Source organism: Ptychodera flava, chromosome 8 (assembly GCF_041260155.1).
Source record: "Ptychodera flava strain L36383 chromosome 8, AS_Pfla_20210202, whole genome shotgun sequence".
Taxonomy (NCBI): Eukaryota; Metazoa; Hemichordata; class Enteropneusta; family Ptychoderidae; genus Ptychodera; species Ptychodera flava.
In genome coordinates this window covers 13694038-13718896 of record NC_091935.1, presented here as the reverse complement: position 1 = coordinate 13718896, position 24859 = coordinate 13694038, and the positions used below count along the sequence as shown (strand labels likewise).

Here is a 24859-nt window from a genome sequence, read left to right as displayed (position 1 = left end):
ACCACAAGTGCTACAGCCTTCATGTATGGTATGATGGGACACCTTATGACGCCACATATTGTACCTCATTAATTATGCGCATATCTAATTTTGAGCGAGCCAATAGAGCTAGAGTTCTGATTTTTGGTATATAGGGATAACTTAGCAAAACAATTTTTTTGACAAAATGTCACGTGACCTCGGTGACCTTTGACCTCAAATATACATATTTGTCCATAACTCAGTAACCACAAGTGCTACAGCCTTCATGTTTGGTATGATGGGACACCTTATGACGCCACATATTGTACCTCATTAATTATGCGCATATCTAATTTTGAGCGAGCCAATAGAGCTAGAGGTCTGATTTTTGGTATATAGGGATAATTAGCAATACAATTTTTTGACAAATGTCACGTGACCTCGGTGACCTTTGACCTCAAATATACATATTTGTCCATAACTCAGTAACAACAAGTGCTACAGCCTTCATGTATGGTATGATGGGACAGCTTATGACGCCACATATTGTACCTCATTAATTATGCGCATATCTAATTTTGAGCGAGCCAATAGAGCTAGAGGTCTGATTTTTGGTATATAGGGATAACTTAGCAAAACAATTTTTTTGACAAAATGTCACGTGACCTCGGTGACCTTTGACCTCAAATATACATATTTTTCCATAACTCGGTAACCACAAGTGCTACACCCTTCATGTTTGGTATGATTGGACACCTTATGACGCCACATACTGTACCTCAATAATTATGCGCATATCTCATTCTGAGCGAGCCAATAGAGCTGGATGTCTGATTTTTGGTATATAGGGATAACTATAGGAGAGAAATTTTTTGACCAAATGTCATGTGACCTCGATGACCTTTTACCTAAAATATATGTTTATGTCAATAAATAAGTAACCACAAGTGCTATGTCCTTTGTATTTAGTAGGATGGGAGACCTTATGACAACACACGCTTTACCTCATTAATTATGTACACATCTAATTCTGGGCAAGCGAATAGAGCTAGAGATCTGATTTTTTGGCATATAGGGATTAATTAGCAATATAATTTTTTTTTCAAAATGTCATGTGACCTCGATGACCTTTGACCTTGATTATACATATATATGCATATTTCAGTAACCACAAGTTCTATACCCTCCAATTTTGATAGGATATTAGACCTTAAGATGTCACATCTTGTACCTCATTTATAGTGCGCATATGTATTCTTGGCTGGCCAATACTGCTAGAGGTCTGATCTTTTTTCCCGATTTAGAACCATAACTTAGACATGCCTCATGTGTTTCAAATTGGGAACAACGACATAGACCTATGTGCCCATAGATCTCAACATATACACTCCAGTGATACTTCTTAATGACCACATTTTCCTGCCCCATCAAGACTAATACTCCTATTACAAGTGGGGACTATGTCATTGTAAATGACTTGTTGAGTTAATGGTTGTATCACAGTATTCGATATATCTAATTCTGTATTTTTTCCATTTTATATTCTGAATAATTACATTAAACATATTTCACTGTCTCCAGTACATTTCATTTAAGTATTTTCACTTCATGCACTTTATCCCTTTCACACATGTTCAAATATCTGACCAGAGAAAACACTAAATAGTCCAGGATGGGAGCTACAGTGTCATTGACGGCTATTTTTCTTTGTGGTTAGCTGGACCGTGGTGTGGAAAAACTGTCAATTCAAATCATGTATAACAGGACAATTAGGGAAAATGCCCCTCAGTTGTTGTGCTTGGAAATTTTTCATTCCAGAAGAAAGAAAAATTTATGTAACCTCTAACCCCTTAGCAAGGGTTAGTAGCTTGGTCCCATTATTTACAAAATGTTTTTAGTGTTGCATGCATATGAAATGGCTTCCTCTCTGTTTGGCTAGTTGTTTATACATTTTTCTAAAAAAAACCTTATATAGTATGAGAAAGCTAGATGCGACCCAAGTAACAAGAAAATTGAGTGAAGACGAGTTTGATGACCTCAATTTTACTGAGTTGTCTTTATTTCAGTCTTGTTGGAGCAGTTTTGCTGATTTTCTCTCAAATTTTTCAAGCGAGCCCTTGAGAGCTATTACATGTAGCTGCTGCGTGGTGGAGGGACTGTGGTTTTGCTGATGCTGAAATGCATGTCTCTGTGACGGAAAAAGATGCAGTAGCCGTTAATGTGATTGGTTGCTTCCAGTACAACAGATTTCAGCCTGAGACTAGTAACAGCACACTACCGTGTATGCTATTCAGATACTCTACCATGCGTCACAATTTCCAAATGTAATTTTGGTTTATTTTTTTTTTGTTTTCTTGAGATGAGTATCAGAGGAAGAATCTTTTGCTGAGATGTAAAATTTGAATTATCTTCATTCATCAAACCGTCACTAAGATGACTATTCATCAGAGTTGTATTTCTCACTTTTGACATTATCTTGAATAATCATTGGTTTGATAAAGATGAATGGAGAAAAAAACAGTACATGTATGTGGGCAATTACAGCTGTAAAGAAAAATTGTGCCTCTTTTGCCACCAATAGCCATTAGCTTTAGTATTGTAACTGTATATAAGCTATTGAGAACATACTGTACTCTGAAACAAATTCCCTTCAGAGCAGTATCCATTTGCTGGATGAAATTGTTCCTTAATATTTTCCATACATTAGAAACTGCCCGGAGGTATAATTAGAGGCAAACGTTCCTCGGTCTTTCAGCTGTAGTATAAATGGCATTTTTATTTGGAATGGTAATTTTCATCATGTTTGTTGAAGGTCAGTCTAGCAAGAGGCACCGATAGGGTGAAAAACAAAGCAGCGCATTCGGTTGTGAGAGCAAACCTCAGCGTAATGGATTCCTGATGCAGAGGATTTTCTGTTCACGTTTGTATTGTAAGTGCAAAAGTTTTGCAACGAGGTAATAAAGGGAAGAAAATGAGTTCTATCAGTGTGTTTGAACAGCACCTTATGAATTGATCACCAAAGAAGAATGATGCTCTGTTTACCGAAAACCACCCTTGCATATTATCAGTGTAAAAGTACCATTTGGGAATCTTCCAAGACAGCCATTGAAATGCTTGGCCCTAACTGGCAATTGTCAGCAGCTGCGATGGGAACGATAAAAAAAGGAAAAAATGGTATGAATGTGTACTGCCAGAACATGTTAGATTGTCGTAGTTGAGATGGGCTCATCAGAGATAAGGGATTATCGTCTGTGTTAGTTGGATATCATTGTGAACTAGCACATGAATGCCAAAGGGCATTTGTAACACTTGGGTGCTCAGAAACAGAGCCTGTCTCTGTACTCGCTGGAGCAGTGCGCTAGTGAAGAGCCTTTTCGGTGCAAGTGTGACCACACTCCAATTCTTTGCATTGTTCAGTCTGCAGAAGATCAATTCTAAGCAATTCCTACGGTGGTTTCCTTTGGGGGATCTGAACTGTCAAACTTTTCTTTCTGCGGATGGATGAAGTTAAAGATACAGGATGAATAATTAGGTGGTGTGCAGTTGCCATTGAAAATGACTTAGGATGCATTTGCCAGTGATGGAATCCCTGCCCCCAAAGGTGGAGTTTTTTTGTCTGCCTGGCAAGCAAATAAAAAGATCCATGTGAAACAGTTGCCGGCAGTCTCCATACAGCAGGTGCCAGAGAGAATGCTAATGCGAAAGCCAGCTGAGAGCACCTCCCGGAGAGTAAATTTCAATGAACATGTGAATTGGCCAGCTCTGTCTGATGGGGCGTGGATGGTTCAGGGATGTTGCATTCAGATTCCTCTTGAGATAAAAAAGTTAAAGCAGATATAATTACCCAGGAATGTAATACAGATAATGGTAATGCAGCGATATTCAGCTTTTAGATGGTCGGACAGGAAGTTCACCGTTTCCCCTACAGAATTCATGATCGATTAAAATTGTAGGGCGACAGTACAGTGTGAGTGGTTATTGGCCTCCCAGTAGTCAACTCTGTAGAATGTTTGAGTGAAATCGAAGTAGTTGACTTGAGTGAGTAATAAAAGAAGCCAAACGGTTGCAGACCACTGTTTTACATACAGAGGCTAAGATCAGATTTGAGCACAGCTGGTGACTTCTGTTGATAGCTATGGGAACTGTGCACTGTGTATTCTGTATTGACAACTGTAAAAGTTTATAGGATGGAGTGAAACTTATATAGTTTCGAATAGGGGAATCAGATCACCCCTACAGCCAAAGTTGCAGCGACATAATCACAACCATCAGCTGCTACTGTTTTGTGTAAGCCCAGTGATGGAGTTTTGAAATGTGTTACTGATATTATGGCCTGGTTGAATCCTGAACCTGTTCATAATAAAATTTATGGATTTTTCAGGCCATACAATTTGAATGTGAAACAAGAGGTAAAAAAAGTAGTGAATTTTTTAAATTTTATTTTTTTTTATTTCTATTTTATTGTGAATGTTTTGTGCTTTTGTGTGTATGTGAATATGGTATCAATTTCATTTTATATGACTGCTATTTAAGCATACTGACAAATTTCTTTTTTTTCTTCCCCTTTGTGTTTTTCAGAAGCCCCGGTTAGTATAACAAGAGGGCTTGAAAGCCAGGTTGGTGTAGCAGGAGGAGTGACAAGCTTCATTTGTGAGGTGACAGGAGACCCAAAGCCAGAGATAGTATGGTTTAAGAATGACAAGGAGGCTTCAAGCCAAAGGTACACAGAATTCCCAATCCGGGGTGGTTCTGTCCTCAGGATAGAGCCGCTGAGAACGCCGAGAGATGACGCTGAATTTACATGCAGGGCATCGAACGGAGTTGGAGATGCAGTGGAATCAAGTGCAAGACTGATTGTACTGCAAGGTAAATATGTCCCTGACTTGAGGGCCAGTCAGACATCATTGAGACAGTAGCCAGAGACAGACAGGCAGTCTGTTTTTGGCCACTTCTCATGTGTGTGCCTTTCCCTGTATGTAAATACACATAATCTAAAGCCCATCAAGCTACTGCTACCTCAAATGATGATCACATTCACGTGATGTACAGACATAGCATTAGCGATTGATCCAGTTATATGTGTGAGTCAACAAGAATGAAAACACTCCGTGTCATCTTGCACAAACAACGAGTCGGTCCATAATTGTTGTTTTTCATGTCGCTTGCCTTACCCTTGTGAGGAAAAGTACAATGCGTATCTTGGCCATGACCTGATTACTGAGCACTACTGTGGATCTGCTGTTACTAGCTGTGTTAGTTTAACTGAATGATTGTGTGTGTAATTATCTAAAGAGGTAAGTGGAATGAGAACGTTGTGTGTGCTACTGAACATGCTGTCCTTGCCGGGGAATAACGGGCTCGCCATGTGTAAGTAAAATTGTAGTGGACATAAAAACATTGAGAATTTACTTGTCCAAGAGTTAGCGCCTCAAAAATGATTATGACGCATTTCTTCACAAACTTATCCAGCACTGTTCAGTCGTGTTTTGTAAAGTCACAAAAAATTTGTGAGTTTGTTCAAGTCACTCGGCTACCTGTCACAATGCTTGCATGAAATTACACGGTCCTTCAGTGCATTGTTACACTTCTCCACCCTTACAAAGACTAATGGGATATGCGTGTTATTAAAAAAAAAAGGACAAAGTCAAATCCTGCCAAGTTTTACTCCGTGCACAGCAAGCCGTGTAGCTGTATCCCATGTCACAATGCCGCGACATTGTCAGACTGAAGTGTTTGGGTGGAGACGTTTCTAAGCAATACAAACCGGCTAAATGGGAAATTTGTGTTTCATTAGGTATTTAATAGTTAGGTTGCCATTTAGGCAGAGAAGGGTGCCCAGGATCGATCTGTTACCCTGCAACATGGCTGGGCTTAAAGTGGTAACCTGTCTGCATAGAATGCCACAATGTATATTACATGACTATTGTATTTTACTAATGGCTTTTCCCAGTGCAACAATACGTAGGGGAGGGTTTCTTTTGATGGCAGTCCTTTTCACCGAGTGATGACGACAGAGAAATCATAGCCTGAGAAAGTAAGATATATTAGCTATTTGCCCCGACAAGGCACTTGTAAAGTATACCAAAAGATAGCTGTCGATTTTGTGTACTGCTAGAATGAAAGGCCACTCCATTGTGCTGCTGCGTCTGGATTTTCAAACATTACCATAAAGGCATAATTCATACTTTGTAGAGTTTAAATAATGAAGGTAGGGGACAGGGGTTCAGTTTGTTATCCCTCAGATGCTGTGGTGTCAGCAAAACCAGGTCTGGTGACACCCCCCCCCACCCCCCTCAGTATCTCGTCCATAGACCTAGCCTCAACGATGTAAACAACCTGGGTTACTCTACTTTCAAGAGCGTAAACACTGAGAGTTTGTTACACCAGTATGTGTAGGTGAATTTAAAAACCATCCTCTCTCAGATTGCAAAATGTTCACCAGTATGGCCATTCTCAGGGGGCTATTAGAGATTCATGTTTATTTCAACTGTCTTCTACGACTAGCAAAGGTTTTTAAGGTCACCGTGTGTACATGTTTTTCAACAGTTGGCCAGTTTATTTATTGCCGCAAATTTAGATAATTGACCTTGTGTCCGATAAAACATGCAAGCCAACGTCAAAGCTTGTGGGAGGCAGATAAGCTGAAATCTTGTAGCTGTGATTTCTCTTCTTGTACTAGGACAAGGGCACTGCCTTCCTAGAGGCATCAAATCTCTCAAGGCGCACTTTAAATAGATTGGCGAAAGTTGTAATTCCCCACCAAATAAATCAACTTCCCATAAAAACAAGCTTCTGTATGGGCTAATAATACTTCTCTTAACGTAAAAAAGTCAGGCTGAAAGATGACTACCGGGAAAGCCGTATGTAAGGACCTATTGTATCCTGCCACATGAGCTTTGTACTCAAAAGTGGCACAGCAGTAAAGAGTGGTCTGCATGGCAGGTATGAAAAGGATTTATCGGAAGGAAATAACCGAGGGCGTTTTAGTTATAGTTGTAGCTGTAAACTGCGTATTCACTGGCTGCAGTAGACTTCCATGTCATGTCACAGGTAAAGGACAGCGTGGAGTCTATGTCGAGTTCCAAATATGTGAAGGGGTTTGAGGTAGAGACAGACATCCAGCCAGATCATAAGAGTAAGTTGATCAGTGACTGTGTAAAGACAAAGACAAGATTTAAAGAAAGGGGAGACAAAGGCATAGACAGACAGACAGACAGACTGATTAGTGAGGCTGCCAGGGAGCAGACACACTCACAGACTTCAGCCCAATTAGGTACAGAAAACCAACAGTTGAAATGCCACAATAGGATTAAGATTTGATGATAAGGATTAGTTGCATGATATCCACAACACCAATATATGCGCTAAGCTTCTGGATAACGAAGGGTTGTATGTAAACAATAGCCAAGACAGACCTGGCCAATACAGTCTTGTCTTTGTCTCCATGATCTTACTTCCAACTACCCCACTCGTCGTCAGCCAGGCAGACCTACAGTCTGAGCAGATCCTCTTCTCATAAGCTCTTTGCTGTACAAATGTAGCCAATAAAGAATAGAAGCTTTGCATTGGTGAGGGAGAGGGGATGGTTTCCACCATCAGAGAAATGAGAGACATTAATACAACTTTGACAATGAAGTGATAGCTCTGTGGAATCAAGTGATTCAGTGAGTAACAAATAATCTCACAAATGCCATTAAAAAATGGTCCATGCCTGCAATCTAATGCAAAGTATGAAATCTTGTTTTTAGCTGTAAACAATATTTTACGTCTGGTTGTTTGATTCTGTCGTAATCAAGCTTAGATAATTCAATTCTTCTAACTGATCGCTAGGTAAATGAATAAATCCTGGTGGGAGTGTCCAACCAACACCTGTGCTGCCAAGGAGATAAAATTATAGAAAAAAATATACCTTGTTTAAACAGATCACTGATAGCACATTAGTACAGTTCTTCAAAGATAAACATGGAAAACAACAGTTAACAAAATTTTTTGTGTTTGCTTTTGTTGTAGAGGTATTTCTGAATCAAAGAAGACAGTCCTTGACAGATTAAGTTAAAAGGCGACACATTTTTGTTGATTGGCAAAAAATTTGCTACAGGGTTTCTTTATTGTGCGTTTTCATACCTCATTTGTGTCCCTTCTATCGTGTGAATGGTGGGAAAATTTCTGTAACAAGAGACAGAATTTAAAATATTGTAGGAAGCAAAGTTTTGTCTTTCAATTCTCCCAGGTTTTGTTTTGCCGTGAGCTGTTTTGAATTCCCGCAGGAGGAATTCCTTTTGAGTTTATACAGCTAAGAATTTGGGACTGTCTGGATGGATGGCCATAGCAGTGCCTGTCCTTGGAAAAGAACACTAATAAACAAGATCCATACCTTGTTGTTTTGGGGTTGTTAGATTAACTATGAACAGTATTCAGAGTTCCGTTGGCGTATGGCCGACTTCAGGCAAAACACGGCTAATTTCATCCTGTACCTGCAAGTCAAAACGATGCAGGTATCTAGGTCAAATGTAGTGAAAAATGTTGTTTTACTTGTAGTATTTGAAAGGTTTCCTGTTGAAAATTTGCACAGCTTGTGGACAATGAAATTCAAAACAGTCAAACTCACATTTTTACCATCACGGTTAGTCCCAAAGTTATAATCCTCAATAATGAAAGTTACATCTGTAGGCAGTAAATTAGATTTAAAGGGTTAAACAGTAAGCTGGTTTTCTTTACACAGATGGCAATCATATCACAAATTTCAGTGTGCCCTACCCCCTCTTTGTCTCCTTCACGTCCTTCTGTTTAGATATTCCAAACTGTTTGGTAGAGAGATTAGAATTGTTCAAGAGTCACGGTTACCAAACATCCAAAGATTTCTTTGATTTGGGTATGACTATGACTGATAAGGCACACCAAGGACTCATCAACCGATCCATTCTTATCTCAGTTAAGGTTGCTTCTGTAAACCATGTGAGAGAGTTTGAGGGGGTGAAAAAAAAATTTACGATCGCAGGGTTCAGTAGCGAAGTCAATGACAGTCTGCCGGACGAAAAGAAAAGGGTTGTACCTTGACATGGGCCCAAACACAAACAGGTTCTTTGAACATTTTGTTTTCTTGTCCTAAGGTCAGTGTTGAAATCGTAAAACTTGCAAAGATGCAATAAATCTTGTCTCAACTCTGTTGTGCAGGGTGTTGCAAAATGACACTAATGTGCCCCGAAAGTGTGGTTATTTATTCCCTGTAAAAGTACTATGGTCAACAACACAATGCCGAATGTGGATTTGCAGTTTTGCTTGTGCATCTTTTCATCACTTCTGAAGTTTAGTGAAAAATAATTGCCGGGAATCTGGCGTTCCGTTTAAACTAGTCTCTCAGATTTCTACCTGGTAAACTCATTTTACCATGGACGGACGGCTCTGCAAAGAGAATTGATGTTTTATTTGGACTTTAAGGCTCTTGCGGAAATTGTTACGTCTGCTCAGTATCCTCAACGTCTAAATCACAGAGATGCAAGTCAGTGATGAAATTTGTAGTGTCGACTCTATTCCATAATTGATTGGAAAAAGCCCTGCGTAAGAACTTAAGTGTAATGTTTTATTATTCCACAGGGCGCAGATGTAACCAAATCTTCATTTCTTGTGTTTGCACGCTGGGCCAGGGGTCACTATAAGTTAACCTTAGAGTGCCAGTGAAGTGATTGCTTCGTATTTTCTCAGCGTTGCACTCTCAGGAGACTGACATGCTGAACTTTGAAAAAATTGAGTCTTGTTGGGCAGCTATTCGCTTGGCTACAGGGAAAAAAGGAGCAAGATAGAGAAAAGAAGACATTGTTAGTTTGAAAAGTCTGCACACAGTGGACGGGGAAAGGTGTTGTGTATTGGGACACCGTTCGTTGATACTATACAATGTAAAATGGGTAGTCATTCAGACTCTGGTAAAAGGACCATCTTCCACCTCCCTCTGTAAAGTGTTGGCACAGCGCTCAGCTGGATAGGTCTTAGCTCTTGAGTTGAGATGTTTGGAGTCCCTTGGTAGGCTCTTGGCAACTGACCAGAGATAAAAGAGAGGTTGAAGCTGTGTTCTTTGACCGCATCAGCTATAGTGGCAGGCAGTGATGGGTGCACGGGAGGGTTGGTTGCCTCAAAGGTTGACTGGTCAAGTCCCTGGGAACAGTTGACCGCCCCGATTTTTCTAACAACATTTAACCCCGAGCTGTAATCTTTTACACCTAGAAATCTGTAGAGTATGTGATAAAATTCCATATTTGGTTCCCAGACGTACATCTGTGAAAAAAAATGGATCTTAGGTCTGTTAAAGAAAGTGACCCAAACAAATTGAAACTTCAAGTCATACATAGATAGTTTACATCAGCCTTCTCACAGGAATTTGAAATGAATGAGGAATTTCCTTTCGGAGAAAACAGAATTCCCTACACTTTCAAGAAAGACACATTCCGGTTATAGTGTTAGTTCATCACATTATCCATTGGAAGTCTCCACAAAGCTTACCTTAGTTGATATTCTATAGTCTGTTTGAAAGTGCAGTCTTTCATCACGTAAAAGGATATAGCAAATGCAGAATGAAAAAGCCTTAAGAAAAGTGCCTAATATGGTTGAGGGAAGTGATTGTTGTGTGTTCAATGTCTGTGAAAGCTAGCGTATATTACTATGAAACTCATTGACGTCACCAGTTGTAGTCACAAATCGAGTTAGTAAAGCCACCAAGGTTAGGGGTTTGAACCATGAACAGGGAGGATGTCGGCAATGAGGACTTCAATTCTGATTTCTACCGGTGATGTAGATTGATAGGGGTAAAAAACGAAGGTCGCATCTGACGAACCAAAGCAGAAGGGGGAAAAAATGATCGGTTAGGTAGCTAGGCTGTGTTGAATTGATAAATACCAAGGTAATGTTGATTGATGTCCACACGTAGGCCAACAAAAGGGGTGTTCACCGGCAGGACTAAGCTGGCTACGAATTCAGAAAGAGTCTTCTCGCTTGGTATTTTAGGCAGGCCCAAAGGAGTTGGTCCTGGTCTTTGACATGGAAATTACTGCGGAAGTTTTCCTCTCTCTTTTCTCTCCTTTCGTTGTTCCGAATCTTTGCATTGGTCTTGTCGGCTGATGTTTGCTCGAGCAAAGTGATTTTCAGAATGGAAATCTTGATTTTGAAAAAGACTCTTGGGCGTAAAATGCTCACCCATTGTGCTATCGGATAAAGCTGAGGAAAAGTGTGGGTGAGTGTGTGACTAAATTTGCGGTCTGGAGTTGAAACATGTTTTCCATTCCACATGAAGGACTTTGATAAAGGGGAGTGTATAGACTCGTTTGATAGGAGTCACGGGGTCAGAATCAACTTACATCTACACAATGACTAGTAGCGGTACAACTGAATAAAAATCTCCAACTGCAATCCTATTTGCCGACAGGAGTGATCAGTCCTGCTGAGTAAATTCTTAAGTAGACATGTCATCTTCTTTATCTAACCCGTGTCATAGTGAGCCGTGTCTTTGTAACAGTACAGCCATCGTTTCAGTCTTTACTATTTTGTCTATGCCGTACTGAGGAAGTTGAGTACTTCTGTGACTCATACTATCAGTGCTGGGCTATTCAGATACTTGCAGCTGTCGTAATTCAACGGAAAAGGAGATGGTATGAGGTCGTATATAGCTCTATTAACCCATGTGTCCCCATTCCTCAGTGAAGACATCCGATTTTGCATCGGAGAACAATGTGATTTGGCCAAACCATGGTGGTGAAAGGGTTTTAAGTAGCATGACATGCAGTGGAGGTGGATTCCCCGGTCACATGACTCAGTATTATGTCATATTGCGAAAGGTAATGTTTTCACATTGCTACATGCCCCATCACAGCTCAGCAAGGCGCACCTCGCACCACAAACATAGCACTTCAGTCACGTTGGCACAGTGTCAAAATGTTATTTTAATAACACCTTGTACCTTTTTTTATCACCAGTTCCCCAGTTCTGACACAAAGGCCGCAACACATGGCATCGTGTTTGATATGGCTATGCTGTGATTGGCATTGAACTTTATCAAATCTAATCACAACACATCTTCATTTTAAATCACTAAATCAAACATCGAATCTGGACGCAGGTGTGCATTTCTTTGTGTATGTGTTGAGACAGTACGGGGTCAGAGGGCGCAATAAACTGCGTTATTGGTATCCATTGTTCTGAGTGCAGCATACATGAGGGGATGTGCTTGGCTGAATCATAGAACCGCAGACTATTTTCCTCCGCGTGGTTCTTTTAAATGTTGATGGTTGTAGTAGCTTGTGGCCTTTTCAGCTAGTTTTCATGTCTGTGGATTGTTGTGATGGTGTAAAGAGAGACAGAATTGATCAGTTAATAGTCAAAGACCAAACTGAATACAGGAGCAAAGTGGATGTAAAAATCTAATAATGTAATCAAATGTTCTGAACAGTGGTTATATTGAGTTGCATTCTAGATTGCAAAGATTTTGAAATAGGGAGGGCAGCAGTGAGGAGGGGAGAGAGATTGTTTTTATTGAACACAACTACCCTGACACCTCACACCATTCCACCCCTTATGCTAGTACATAGTTCCAATCATGTCATCGAAAACAATGGATTTTGACCAAAGTACATCGATTCACCAGGTTTAAATGTTTCAAAGTGGTAAATGTTTAACCTCAGGTATGCTCATACCAATGTACTGCGCTGATGTGATCATGTTGTCGGATGTCTTCCCGCTTTACCCTTGTATGGACTGGTTAATTCATATTGCTTATCAAAACAACATACTTACTGTCAGTGTCTAATCTTGCAAGTCTTTTAGAGCAGAACAAAGAGAGTGAAAAGTTTTACAGTGTGCAGAACGTGCTCTGGGAACGGGCCAGCGGCTTTGCTATGGCATCTTACTGGGCTTTGAAACTGTAGCCTTCTATCAACTGTGTGACGTGTTGGCTGGTGGGCAGTGATAAGAGTGGCAGATCCCTTCAATTGCCAGATCGTTATTGTGTTCCCTCTGAGGGGGGCCGTTTGAGTCCTCACTATAAAGACCTCCCCCTGTAATCAAGGGGGTTGGCGTCACCTCTCCCCATTCAAGGAAATTGCTTGAAACTCCATACTTATCCAGCCCAACAATATAATATGATTATCTAGACCTGTGGGAGGACCCAACATTGCATGTCATACATTATGCATTCTTACAGTGAAAAGTTGAAAACCCTGCTATCACAGTCAATGTTTGGTAGGTTCCTTCCCTTTCTACAGAATTGTCAGCGGGAACAAACATCACTTCCCTAAAGTGCAACAATGCAGCGTTATCTTGTCTTGGTTGTGTCCCTATACAGGCATTTATCATTCTCTGTGCTGGGCTGCCCTGTCCAACATTATGTAATCACAAAAAGCATTATGTAAAAGGCCGTCACCAACTCCTAGCTACCTTTGAGTTGTTCCAGTAGCGTGGAAAATGATCCCTGCATTGGATAGTTGCCCCAGACACACGCTGCGTTGCTGTGTTGTGCTATGGGATAATGTTGCAGTCAAATGCCCATGTAATCTCTCATCAATTCATCAGTAAATCTTGTCTATGGAAATGCCCACAATTCTAGCTTCACTTCTTTGCTAATTTACTTTCTGAGTTTTTCTCCCAAGACAATGGGCCCCTGAAAAGAAAGAGCTCCCAGCTGAGAATGTTGATATTTCGGATTAAAAAGCGTTCTCCAGAAGAAATTTAATGAACTGTTTTGTGCAGGTGATTGAAACAGCACAATTACAAGAAATGCATGGTTTACTCCAATCTAGATGTCAAAAATTAGAAGTTTGATGTGTGGTTTGAATGTTTTTGTAAAATGTTCATTTTGAAAGCTTATCCTTGCTTTAGTTCACTTCTGGACAAAACCCAGCGCATATCAATTCATAACCTATAATAGCGGTGACACCTCGCGAGCATTTCAAACCGATGACTCATACACCAGACCTGACCCCTGACTCCACATAATCTGTTGCTAAGCTACAGTGCTGTGAGATGGACTATAATTGGCCTTTACCGCTGCGTTGCCGTTCTCACGATCTCTCTGCTGAGCCGAGTGGCTGCTAAGCGTGAGATGGCCACTGCCGAGCCGAATGTAATAAATTAGCAAAGATTACTTGTGCATGCTTATGGCATCACGGCGCATTGGGGAGCAGGGAATGTGAGATGTTCTATCAGGGCATCGGTTTGAAGATTTCCCCATTAATCTCAGTGAGGTCTAAGCGGTACCATAGAGAGCGCAATCAAGAAAACGAATGACCCAGTAAAGATTTATGAATGCCTGGATGATCTCCCCCTCGTCAGATGAGTCGCATTACTAACAAGAAATCATAGTTTGAGTTGTGCTTGCAACGCCAAAATAATTGCCAACTTTATCACTGCTGCAACCAACGGTAACGTTTTCTGTAACAAAAGCGCCTTCACAAGAGATAAATCCTTTGCACATCAAATTTCTTTCTTTTCGTCTTGTTCATCTGCATGCTAACAAGAACAAAGCAGAAAAATTTTGAACTAATAAATTTTCGCCATCTAGTCTCAAATGCAGTAGCTTGCATGTCAAAATGGCAAAACATGTTTTTTTCCCTACACTCTCCCTTGAGTTACAATGTACCTTGTCACTTCTAATGATGTTTTTGTGATCACCATGTCACTGCCTAGCTCCTGCATTATACCCAGTTTTGTACGCTGGCCTTTTCTTCAGGGCTCGGCAATAAATAAATATATGCAAGCTAAGAGCTGAAGCTATTGAACATTATTTATATACACACACGTGAACACTCAGTTGCAAACACACACATCATTGTATGCATTTTGTTGTATCTGGTCAATTCAGTTTAACTGTCTGCGGCTTTAAAATTTAATTTAGATTTCAAAATAACCCAAGGTTTTCATGCTTTGTTGGGAACGGATTAAGACCAAATAGGCATAGGCTGGTTGTGAAGGGTGACATAGTCTTGTTGTTCAGATACTGCGCATACACGTATTAATATGAAGAGACACACGGACCGCCACATGTCCTCCTCCTCGCATTTACGGTGGCTGGTTGTGGTTTTCAACGATACCTGTGCCCAAATCGCAAAATTGATGGCAGTAAGCCAAGGAAAACAGTGGTAAATCTGAGCTTTTGACAACCACTAGTATGCTTCCTGTTGCCAGTTATTAAACTCTATATTTGATGACAGCTGACGTCAGTCTTCAAACAAAAATAGCCATCGTCTTTCTCAAGGCCAGGAAAGTTTCTTGCGTGTGTGTGTGGGTTCATTGGCAGAAGTAGCTCTAGTTGGATTGAAGACAAGATTGACAGTAAATTCAATACACAACATGTTGTTGTCAAGTCCCTCCCCAACCATTGTCACCAGCAATAAAATTAGAGGTGTGTGGAGTGGTGTGACCTTTTGAGATTGAAAAGAACTCAGTGCTTTTATCTTGTAAGAGAGGGCTTTCTTTTCAAAACGGGACACAAGTTGGAGTACCTGGACTTTGACATCATGTTCTGCCAACTTTTTGCAGTAGAGAAGTTTTAACCAAAGGAAAACAAATGGCCACCCACAAATCTGCTTCTCCCTCGTAAACAATCCAACATTCTAATGGAATTGACAAACATCAGCAAAAAAAAGCCACACATTGTATTCCTGGGAATATTGATAAAACTCTGTTTTGATAGTTTCAGATTTTGTACTGGCGGCAATATTTCTGAGTGGTGCATTTACATCGCTGATAGGTTAATGGCTGTTTTATGCTAGTATCATCTTTCCTTGACAATCTGAGCCACTGTAATCAATTAAACTAACGTGACATCTGTCCCCGTGCAATATGTAATATGAACAATGCCTATACTGCATTTTGATTAACCCAATTTTTACAGATGCGCAAGCTGTAATTTCAGCTGAATGGCGACAGAAATTTAATGACAACCAGGCCCTCAAAGCCAGCTACCTCCTGCATCCAACTTAAACAACTACTAAGGCCTTTGTCTAAAAAGAAAACACTGAAAAAATTTCAAACAAGTGGATCTTAATTTCATGTGATATCTCGCTTGACCCCAGAAGTCAGGCATGAGAAAAAAGGTGAGAGCTGGAATATGGGAATGTGATATTGTGAACGGAGCCTCGGGCGCATTTTGCCATAGCAAAGGCATTTTTCTACAATGGTTACATTGTGGTATGTATCAACTTGATCAGCATGTGTCAGACTATTTGAAACAATCACACAGATTGTAGTACACGAAAAGGTTACAATCGGTCAACTTAGGTATACAGCATGTATGGAAAATTTTTGTATAATTGCCTGGGAAAAAGTAACCCAAAACGCGTACCCAGTTTTAGCGATGTTATCAAATTTTGGCATGGCTGCCTTTTAGGATAAAGTCGTCTTCGGTGTCACTGAAGTCGAAAAAGCACATTTGATGATTTCACTGTAGCCTTTGCTTCATCAGTGATTTAGGCTTTATTGCATCATAGACCCTAAAAGCAAGAGTCTTTTTTAGGGTCTATGATTGCATGCGATTAGTGCAATGGTTAATTGGAAAGAGCGTTTTCATTAAAGGGCAGTTAGATTGTACTTACACAGGTAGACTGGAAAAATTGGTCTATGGTTGAGTGGATGAACGGAGCACAGATTTGTATGGCGTGCGTAGTTCATGCTTTTAATAACTACAAATGTGACAATGTATCTCAGCCATTATAATTGACTGTTTCATTCAGTGACTAAATGGAAACTTTCAAATAGAATGCCGCAGAGCATGCAGAAAAAATCAGCTTGCCATTAAAACTTTTAAAAGAATAGAAGCTACATTTATGTGAAGCATGTAAAGGAACTAGCTTTTAAATCTGTGTTTGAGAAACAAAAGTATCACAGTGCTAAAAGCATACATTTATTTAATGCTGTAGCTCAGCTGTTACAGAAAAGAAGTGGGGAAAGGCACTACTGCTGGTGTTGCAGAATTCATAGTTTAAATATAATTGTATCCATGGCACCTGCCTGTGAGGGCACATGCAGAACCAAAGATACAACCTATTTGAGAGTCAGCCGCCAAAGTTGACTAACTTCAAAGTCAGCTCCTGCTGTTAGCCATCCAGGCACCAGGACACGTCCTCGTCTTTGTGTTTCTTCTCCTCCTGTTTTTCCAAAATAATGCTAGGGAAGGTTACCTCTACATCGATCTGTTTTCTGAGTCAACACTGGTTATCAGTCGGAGACCTCATTAGGGACAAATCAAACCTGTGTTCTGTAGCGGGTCCACTAATTGTGGATACTGTTACCATTTGTACACATGTAAACCAACAATTTGGAGCCACGCAGCCGTCAGTCAGTCCTGCAGAGCTAAAACAGCTTTCTGCATCACCTGCATAAACCAAACAGTCCTACAGAGACAAAACAAAATAAAGGGTTTTTTTGTAGTTTTCTTTGGAAACTGTGTTATCTTTGCATCAATCAGCAAGGGTTGCTGACCGTGTTTTAATAAAACTACAAGGGAAGCCGTCTCCCCCTTAGAAAAAAAAAAAGACCCCCAAAAACACCAGCAACCAATTTGAGGAAGTACATGTAGTCAACACCTATAGTAACAGCTGAATTTAGTTACACTACCTTGTCTCTGTGTGTCGCCCAAAATCTCAGATCTCTGAACTACACTGTCACCACCCCTCTGCATATGCCCAACCACAGAGAGAGAGAATCTTAAGTACACAACTTGGCAAGTTTTCTAGAAAGTTCTGAAGTTACTTTCTCAGTTGTATTGCAATAGTCATGTGGCAAAAGCTGAAAAACGAGTTCCCTCATCAAAATTTCAAGGATCCTAAGTAAGGTCATTATGCATTTATGTGCGCAGCCTTTCAGAAGACTGATAAAAAATGGCGGCTTGGATGAGTTTTGACAGAATTTTGTATTCAGAATGGCACCACTAGAACTTTATGGCTGTAGGAGTCAAAAAGTATCTCTGAGTGATTATTCTTCTCTGATGCATGAAGCCAACAGGGGCTCTCAATCTTGATGCCAGTATTTATCATATCATAGCCTGCATACTTATAGTCTCAGTGTCTGCCAGTTGGAGTCTGTGCACTGATACACACTGATATGGGGACTTCAGTGGAAACTGTCAATGTCGGGGGAAAGATAGCTGTGACTGATTGCGCTGTGATATTTCTAGAGCAATCACTACATTAGGCGCACCTAGTGAAATAATCCTCACGCCCCTGATTTTGCCTTGTGCTGTTCCAACACAGCATTTAAATGTCCGGGGGCTTATACCACTTTAGTGATAAAGGGGTTACCAGTAAAGAGAAGACTTTGAAGTGGGTGAGGGTGAAAAAGTATGACAGACTTATCTTCAAGGAAAGCAAGGCCTCTTGACCATTTTGTGCAAAAATATTTAATGTGGAAATTTAGATAGTTCAGTAAATTCAGAATTCAGGATAATATCAGAGGAAAAAAATCTTGCAAGGGTTTCAACAAAAAACTAAGATTTGTATAATTTTGTTGATATTGCAACTGGTTACCATAACCACTTTAAATGTACTGAAACTTTTATGCTCCTCCTGTTCACAACAGAAAGAAGCCTTCCAGCTGGTTTCCCAACAATCACTCAAGACCCAGACCTGAAAGTTGTGGAGAAAGGACGTTTGGCATTGATGGAGTGTAGGGCAGATGGCAACCCAGAGCCAGATATAACATGGTTGAAGGAGTACGTACCAGTGGATATGACCGATGAAAGGATTTCACAACTAGAAGGAGGTAAGACAATGTGGATAATCAGCAGTGCGGGATTTCTACTTCCAGGACAGCAGTTCCAAAGTTCAGAAAACTTAAAAAATGCAAGCCAAATTGCTGATACATTTCCATTCAGGTGCTGAAGCTTAGCTACTTATTGAAGTGCTAGTTGATGTTCAGGAGAAACGGTGAGTTTGTGGAAAATTGGAAGTAAATGCGACAGGAACCATCCTCTTCTTGGCAATTTAAGTGAATCAATATTTCAGTTATTCATGAGTTGTATTGCCATGGTTTAGGTACCACAGTAACTAGATGAATTGATTGCTTCATAGGATCCTGTACGCACGTTGGTTGCTTTTGAGCTGCTGTCCTTTGTCATCGCAAAACGGCAAATAAAGAATTAAAAAGAAAAACTAAAACCAATCATACTTCAGGTTTTTTTTTGGAGGAAGCTTTGCCCCAAACAACCCACATGTTCATGATCTTAATATATGTTGACTGTGAAATCTGACATCAGTTACTCAAAATCACAGAGTCAATATTGGATTCAGGTACTAGTACAATTTAGGAAGGTAGTTCTGAGTGTTCGTCCTGTATGTCTTGTTCTGTGTTGGTGTTAGTTATTGGAACATTTGAATTCACAAATGCTTCTAATAACTAGATATTGTGAATTTGTGGTAGAGTTAGCAGGAAAACTTTTAGACTTACAACCAGTCTATATGATTTGAAATAGTGTAGCATTCATCTCTACTCAGTCCATGGATATTAAGGTGCCCTCTTATCTCGGTGGAAGCGTCAACTTTTGTTGCAGGGGTGTGAAGGGTCTGCCTCTGGAGGGGTTGCACTCTGCTTAGTCCCATCCATCCTACTAATATTGCTCTTACATTCTCATTTTTATCATTACCATGTTGCCTGCTTCTCTTTAGCCATTCGACAGTACCCAAGAGGTAAATTGGTGTTGTGTTGCATGCGTTGGGACGTCAAAAAAACGTTCCCAACATGGTAACACCCCAAGAACTTTCTCCGTCATTCTTACTCTATATATATAAAGATATTAAAGATATTATATAAAACTCATCTACAATTAAATTTATTCTGACCAAGTCTTTGATTAATGCTTTCGTGAGGCTTTTGTCACATTCTGAAGTTAATCATGCGTCTCTTTTATTTTTGCATGAATCATGTGCGTTTCTATTTACTTTCTGTTTCAGTAAAACTTTTTTAAATGTAGATATTTTGGGTTCCCACCATTGTGGCAAAATTTAGCAAGCTTTGAGCCAACACAGCAGCTGGGGGGATGAATTTTATAGGAAGTACATCTGAAGAATAACTGAAATGAGAAAAACAACCAAATAAACTGAAAATGTGAAATTTTTCCAAGTGTTATGTGAAGTGAATCAGATTTGTTTCGGTCAGAGAAAAACATGAGAGAGAGAGAGGGCCTACAAGAAGATACAGTGTAAATATGTTATGCAAAAATGGCTGAATCTTGCTAAATTTTGACTGGGTTGAGGATACCGCCTAGGGTTGACCCTAATGCATGTTGTGTTTTAAAGCACAAATGCATGCCATTACGTGCCACTTGTTGGTTTTATTTGATCCTGTCCAAGTGTTGTTATCAAGACAAGGATCAATGAAGAATGTGTGTATTCATCAAGCTTTTTCTCCCGATACCATTCAACCCCTTATCCATAGGAACCCTTCGGATTGAAAACGCTGCTGAGAGTGACCAAGGAAAATACCAGTGTATCGCATCAAATCGAGCCGGAACAAGGTATTCCGCGGCTGCCAATCTCTTTGTAAGAGGTATGTATTAAATTCCACCTCACAATATCTTCACAGAGTGCACCCATGTAAATTTTCTCACTATCACTGTCTTGTCACTGAGAAGAGGCAGTTTCTGTATCTACTTGAATCAAGGAATCGAAGTCTTTATAGAAGTACATTTTATCTTTACACCACATCTCCTTGTCTAGGGTATACAGTAGTGTTAGGAATCAAAGCTAATCCTGGCTAGTCTGTCATTCCACTATCTGCATAGTGATGGGTAAAGACAGAGCCTCCGTACAACACGGCATGATTTTCAAAGAATGGATTTCAAGATGTTCTGTTGTTCAGGATTTTCAGTTCAGCAAGGTATGGACCCTATCATGCATCCCCGTACCCCTGTCTTTAAAATTCCTCTTTTCTGCATTCTACGTGCCACAGTTCGTCGCGTTGCCCCCCAGTTCACCATCAAACCACGAGACCAAGAAGTGATGCCAGGAGGAAGCGTTTCCCTGACGTGCGTGGCAGCTGGCTCACCCCTGCCCTACGTCAAGTGGATGAAAGAAGGCTTGGACCTGGAAGACGAGGACGACCTGCCACTTGGCCGAAACGTCCTGGAGCTGACCAATGTACAAGAGACTGCAAATTACACATGCATTGCTACAAGCACACTGGGGACCATCGAGACTTCTGTCAAAGTTACTGTAAAAGGTAATAATAATTTTTGGTTTAAAAATACAAACTGTGAAGAAACTGATGAACATGAGAGCTTTATGCTTTCAACATGATTTAACATGTTCCCCTCAGGTCAAGAAGCTGTGGTATCATCCATTTGTATTTTTAGGATCATTAGACCTTAATACTTTAAAGTAGGGGTGTATGCAGGATAGAAACAACCAACTTATTCAGATACTTGTGTTTTGATGATAGCACTCCCAAGGCCACCGACGATACCTCAGGTCAGCGACATCTCAGCGACATCGGTCAGGTTGCACTGGAATTCTGGAAACGTTGATCCCGTATTGTCCTACGTAGTACACTATAAATTGAAGTTCTCATCCGGAAGTTATACGGAGATATCTGATATCACAAGCACTACATACACAGTTGAAAACCTGCAGCCGTACTCTGAGTATGAGTTCAAAGTCTCTGCCGTCAATAACATTGGCCAAGGTGACCCAAGTGAGGGGAGCACCGCCACCACTGGAGAACTAGGTAAGTCTTATCAGTTTTTATCATTCACTTTGCCAAATATACTAGTATCTTACATTTCTGTAACCATGCTAGTGAAATGTCATTCTGTCATGAAGTAGAACTGGTTCACTGTATATGTTGAGAAAAGGAATTGGATACACTCAGTTGAAGGGTTTAGTGTGAGCAAAGAGAGGTGAAATTATCATTCTGGACTACTTGTAAATGGAGAATTTGATGCAATCTTCTAACAAGATTATTGATCCGTTGTAATCGGAAATGCAACTGTGCAAATTTCAACTTCTAGTACCGCAAACGGCGCCTCGAGACGTCCAAGCCAGACCCTTGAGTTCGAGCACCATCTTAATCCAGTGGCTCCAGCCAGAAATTCCCAACGGTCAAATCCGCAGTTATCGTGTATACTACACCCGATTCCCCAGCCAGCTAGTCTCATCGTGGGATATACACAACGTAGACACCGGCCATTTGACAACAATCAGTGATCTTGTCACCTTGACTACGTATTCCATTCGTGTGTCGGCATTGACTGCTGTCGGAGAGGGACCCCTGTCGCCGATAGTTAAAGTGAAAACCCAGCAAGGAGGCAAGTATTAATGAAAACTATATTAAATGTAGTACAGGTGTTAGAAATAACAAATACTTTCATACAAATGGCAATTTTATGTTGGGAAAAAACTCTTCCAAGAATATGTAATGAAGGATAAAATAGTCAAGGAGGAAAGCAATGATGAAGTGATCAAATTTTTAATAAGCGTAAGAATCCTGTGTAAAAATGTAGCTTGAGTCATCTATGATATTGCTATAACCGTGACAATTATTTTAACAGTTCCCAGCCAACCTTTGGATTTCCGAGGTGAGGCCATTTCTCCTACCGCAATTCAGCTAAACTGGGCTGCTCCAAGTCACGCTGAGGACAGCATAACAGCCTACGAGCTCTACTACAATAGTTCGGATGGCGAGATCAACGAACATGATACGCTCACTGCCGTCAATACCCACCAAATACGCAACCTCCGAGCCAACACGTTGTACAAGATCAGACTGGCAGCTCGCACAGAACGTGGTCTTGGCGTCAGTACGTCTGTAATATCGGTCAGAACTCGGCAAGCAGGTAAGCATTTGGCAATCAAGTTCACAAATATACACAATAAGTATTTTTGAAATACCATGAAAGGATGGCTGTTGCATGCAGAGCTGGAGAAATAGTACCAACATAGGACACAGACAAGGAAAACTTACAAAATTCTAGGGAAAACAAACAAATTTACGAGCTTTTTCTCCAAGGTTTTAGGAGGAAATGAATACAAATCCGTTATAACACATCACTGAAGAAGATCTTTGGGTTAGTCACACTACAAGTTCAAGGTCTGCTGCTGACATCAGACTACATCATGAATGTTGAATATTTAACGTGTAATGTGCATTGCAATGGAGCGCTGCAAGCATGTGAATGTACTCTTTCAGTCATGGAGATAAGATCCAGCAAACATCTGTGTTGTATGCCCCCCAGTGTCCAAGCATGGCTGAATTCCCCAAGCCTGCAGATTTTGAGTTGAAATCGTTCTGGTTTTTCTGAATTTCTACATCCATGCATGCACAACGCCCTTCATCGTATACGTAGTCATGCCTTAACGCTGCATAGTACATCTAAGCCAATAAAAAAAGAGAGAGAGACAGAGAGAGAGAAAAGACAGGGAAATAAAGTACCTGTTTTTTTGCATGAAAGACATTTTTATTGTTGGGCAAACTGGTATCGATCAAAATTGTCCTAAAAGTAACAAGGTAAGTACACACCAAAAGAAGGGTGACAAAAAATGGCATCGTGATTTGGTTGCTCAGTGACGTTGTGTTGTATTAGGCATAGAGTATGTCGTTTCTTTACAAGGTGCTTTTCAAAGGTATGTCCCTGGGGTCTTCAGCTGCAATGTCTATCCTGATTTCGTTTCCGTGGTGGACGGGAAAATAATACAAACCAAAACAAAGCTGTCAACTCAACGGCAAGAAGTCATGGAACACATCTCACAAAGTCTTCCATCTGACTCCAACTGGAGGGGTTCCCAGTTTCCCCCGTTGTGTTAAGCTCTGTTAGCAAAGTTCTTTTACTCTTATTTATTTTATTTATTTTTTGTCTTGATTTCTGTTATTTTTGAATTACTTTTTTTTGAGTATTTTAATACAACCCCTGCAAGCCTTTGTTAATTAAAATTCTGTGCACCGAATCATGTGTGCTTCACCGGGCACCCCAGATTTCGACACCGTCATCTTTGAATGTTTTTATCCATTATTATCTGCATGAGCTTAGGAACTACCTCAACCTGTTCTAGTATTCTTTCTCACTCACATAATAAGCCCAGTTTGCCCCAACAGAGTAAATATAGATTAGTTGCCGGATATATCATCAAAACCTCCATTTCTCACTCTTTGTTGCATGGTTGCACAGGTCCCCACCCAATAGGTACCGCTGGCAGGCACACTTTGTCTGGTTGTAGAGCACACCTGTGTAACAAAATTGCAATTCGCTGTTATTACCCATAGTGAAACCTGTGCCGGTAAAAACTTTGTACGCTTTCAACCACTTGGCAATATTTCATCGTGTGTAATAGCAATTTTTTTTGCTGTCGCATTTCATAAAATTTACATCGGCATGTCTTTCTAGATACTGTGAACAATATCCTTTGTCTCGTATGTATCTTGTACATCCTTGCTTCACCGTTTTTTGCATATTTACTTTTCTTTTGCAATTTTGATTTTTTGTGTGTTTTTTTGTTGTGCCCCCTCAGTCCCTGATGCTCCCCCTCAGAACGTCCGTGGGGAATTCCTGGACTCGACCAGTATTCAGATCCACTGGGCACCCCCGCCTGCTTCCCAACAAAATGGAGTTATAACGGGCTACGAGATCTACTACAACATGATTCTTGATGAGACCTATGATGAGGGCAGTGATGCCAGTGACGCCCTCTCTCGCGAAACCATCGACGCTGTCCACACAATTGAAGTTAGCTCCAGCGCTCGCTCTTCCACCCTGCAAGACCTCGAGAAATGGACACAGTACAGGATTTGGATGGTTGCAAGCACAATAGTTGGCGATGGCCCAGCGTCTGAGCCGATAATTGTGCGCACTGATGAAGATGGTATGTAAATACAAAGTGGAACATGGAAAGGGTGGTGGGGGGGTCATTGAACTGTTTCTACACGTGAAATGCTGCAC

General features: G+C 40.5%; 1 protein-coding gene across 1 annotated transcript in view; it reads left to right on the top strand.

The window, feature by feature from the left end:
* LOC139138549 (receptor-type tyrosine-protein phosphatase delta-like) overlaps positions 1-24859 on the top strand; it is a 70528-nt gene that overhangs the window by 27393 nt on the left and 18276 nt on the right. The window contains 8 exon segments of the mRNA XM_070706969.1: positions 4540-4827; positions 18514-18696; positions 20368-20478; positions 20881-21150; positions 21370-21654; positions 21938-22234; positions 22478-22762; positions 24432-24782. Of these exon segments, the coding sequence (XP_070563070.1) occupies positions 4540-4827; positions 18514-18696; positions 20368-20478; positions 20881-21150; positions 21370-21654; positions 21938-22234; positions 22478-22762; positions 24432-24782 (2070 nt within the window).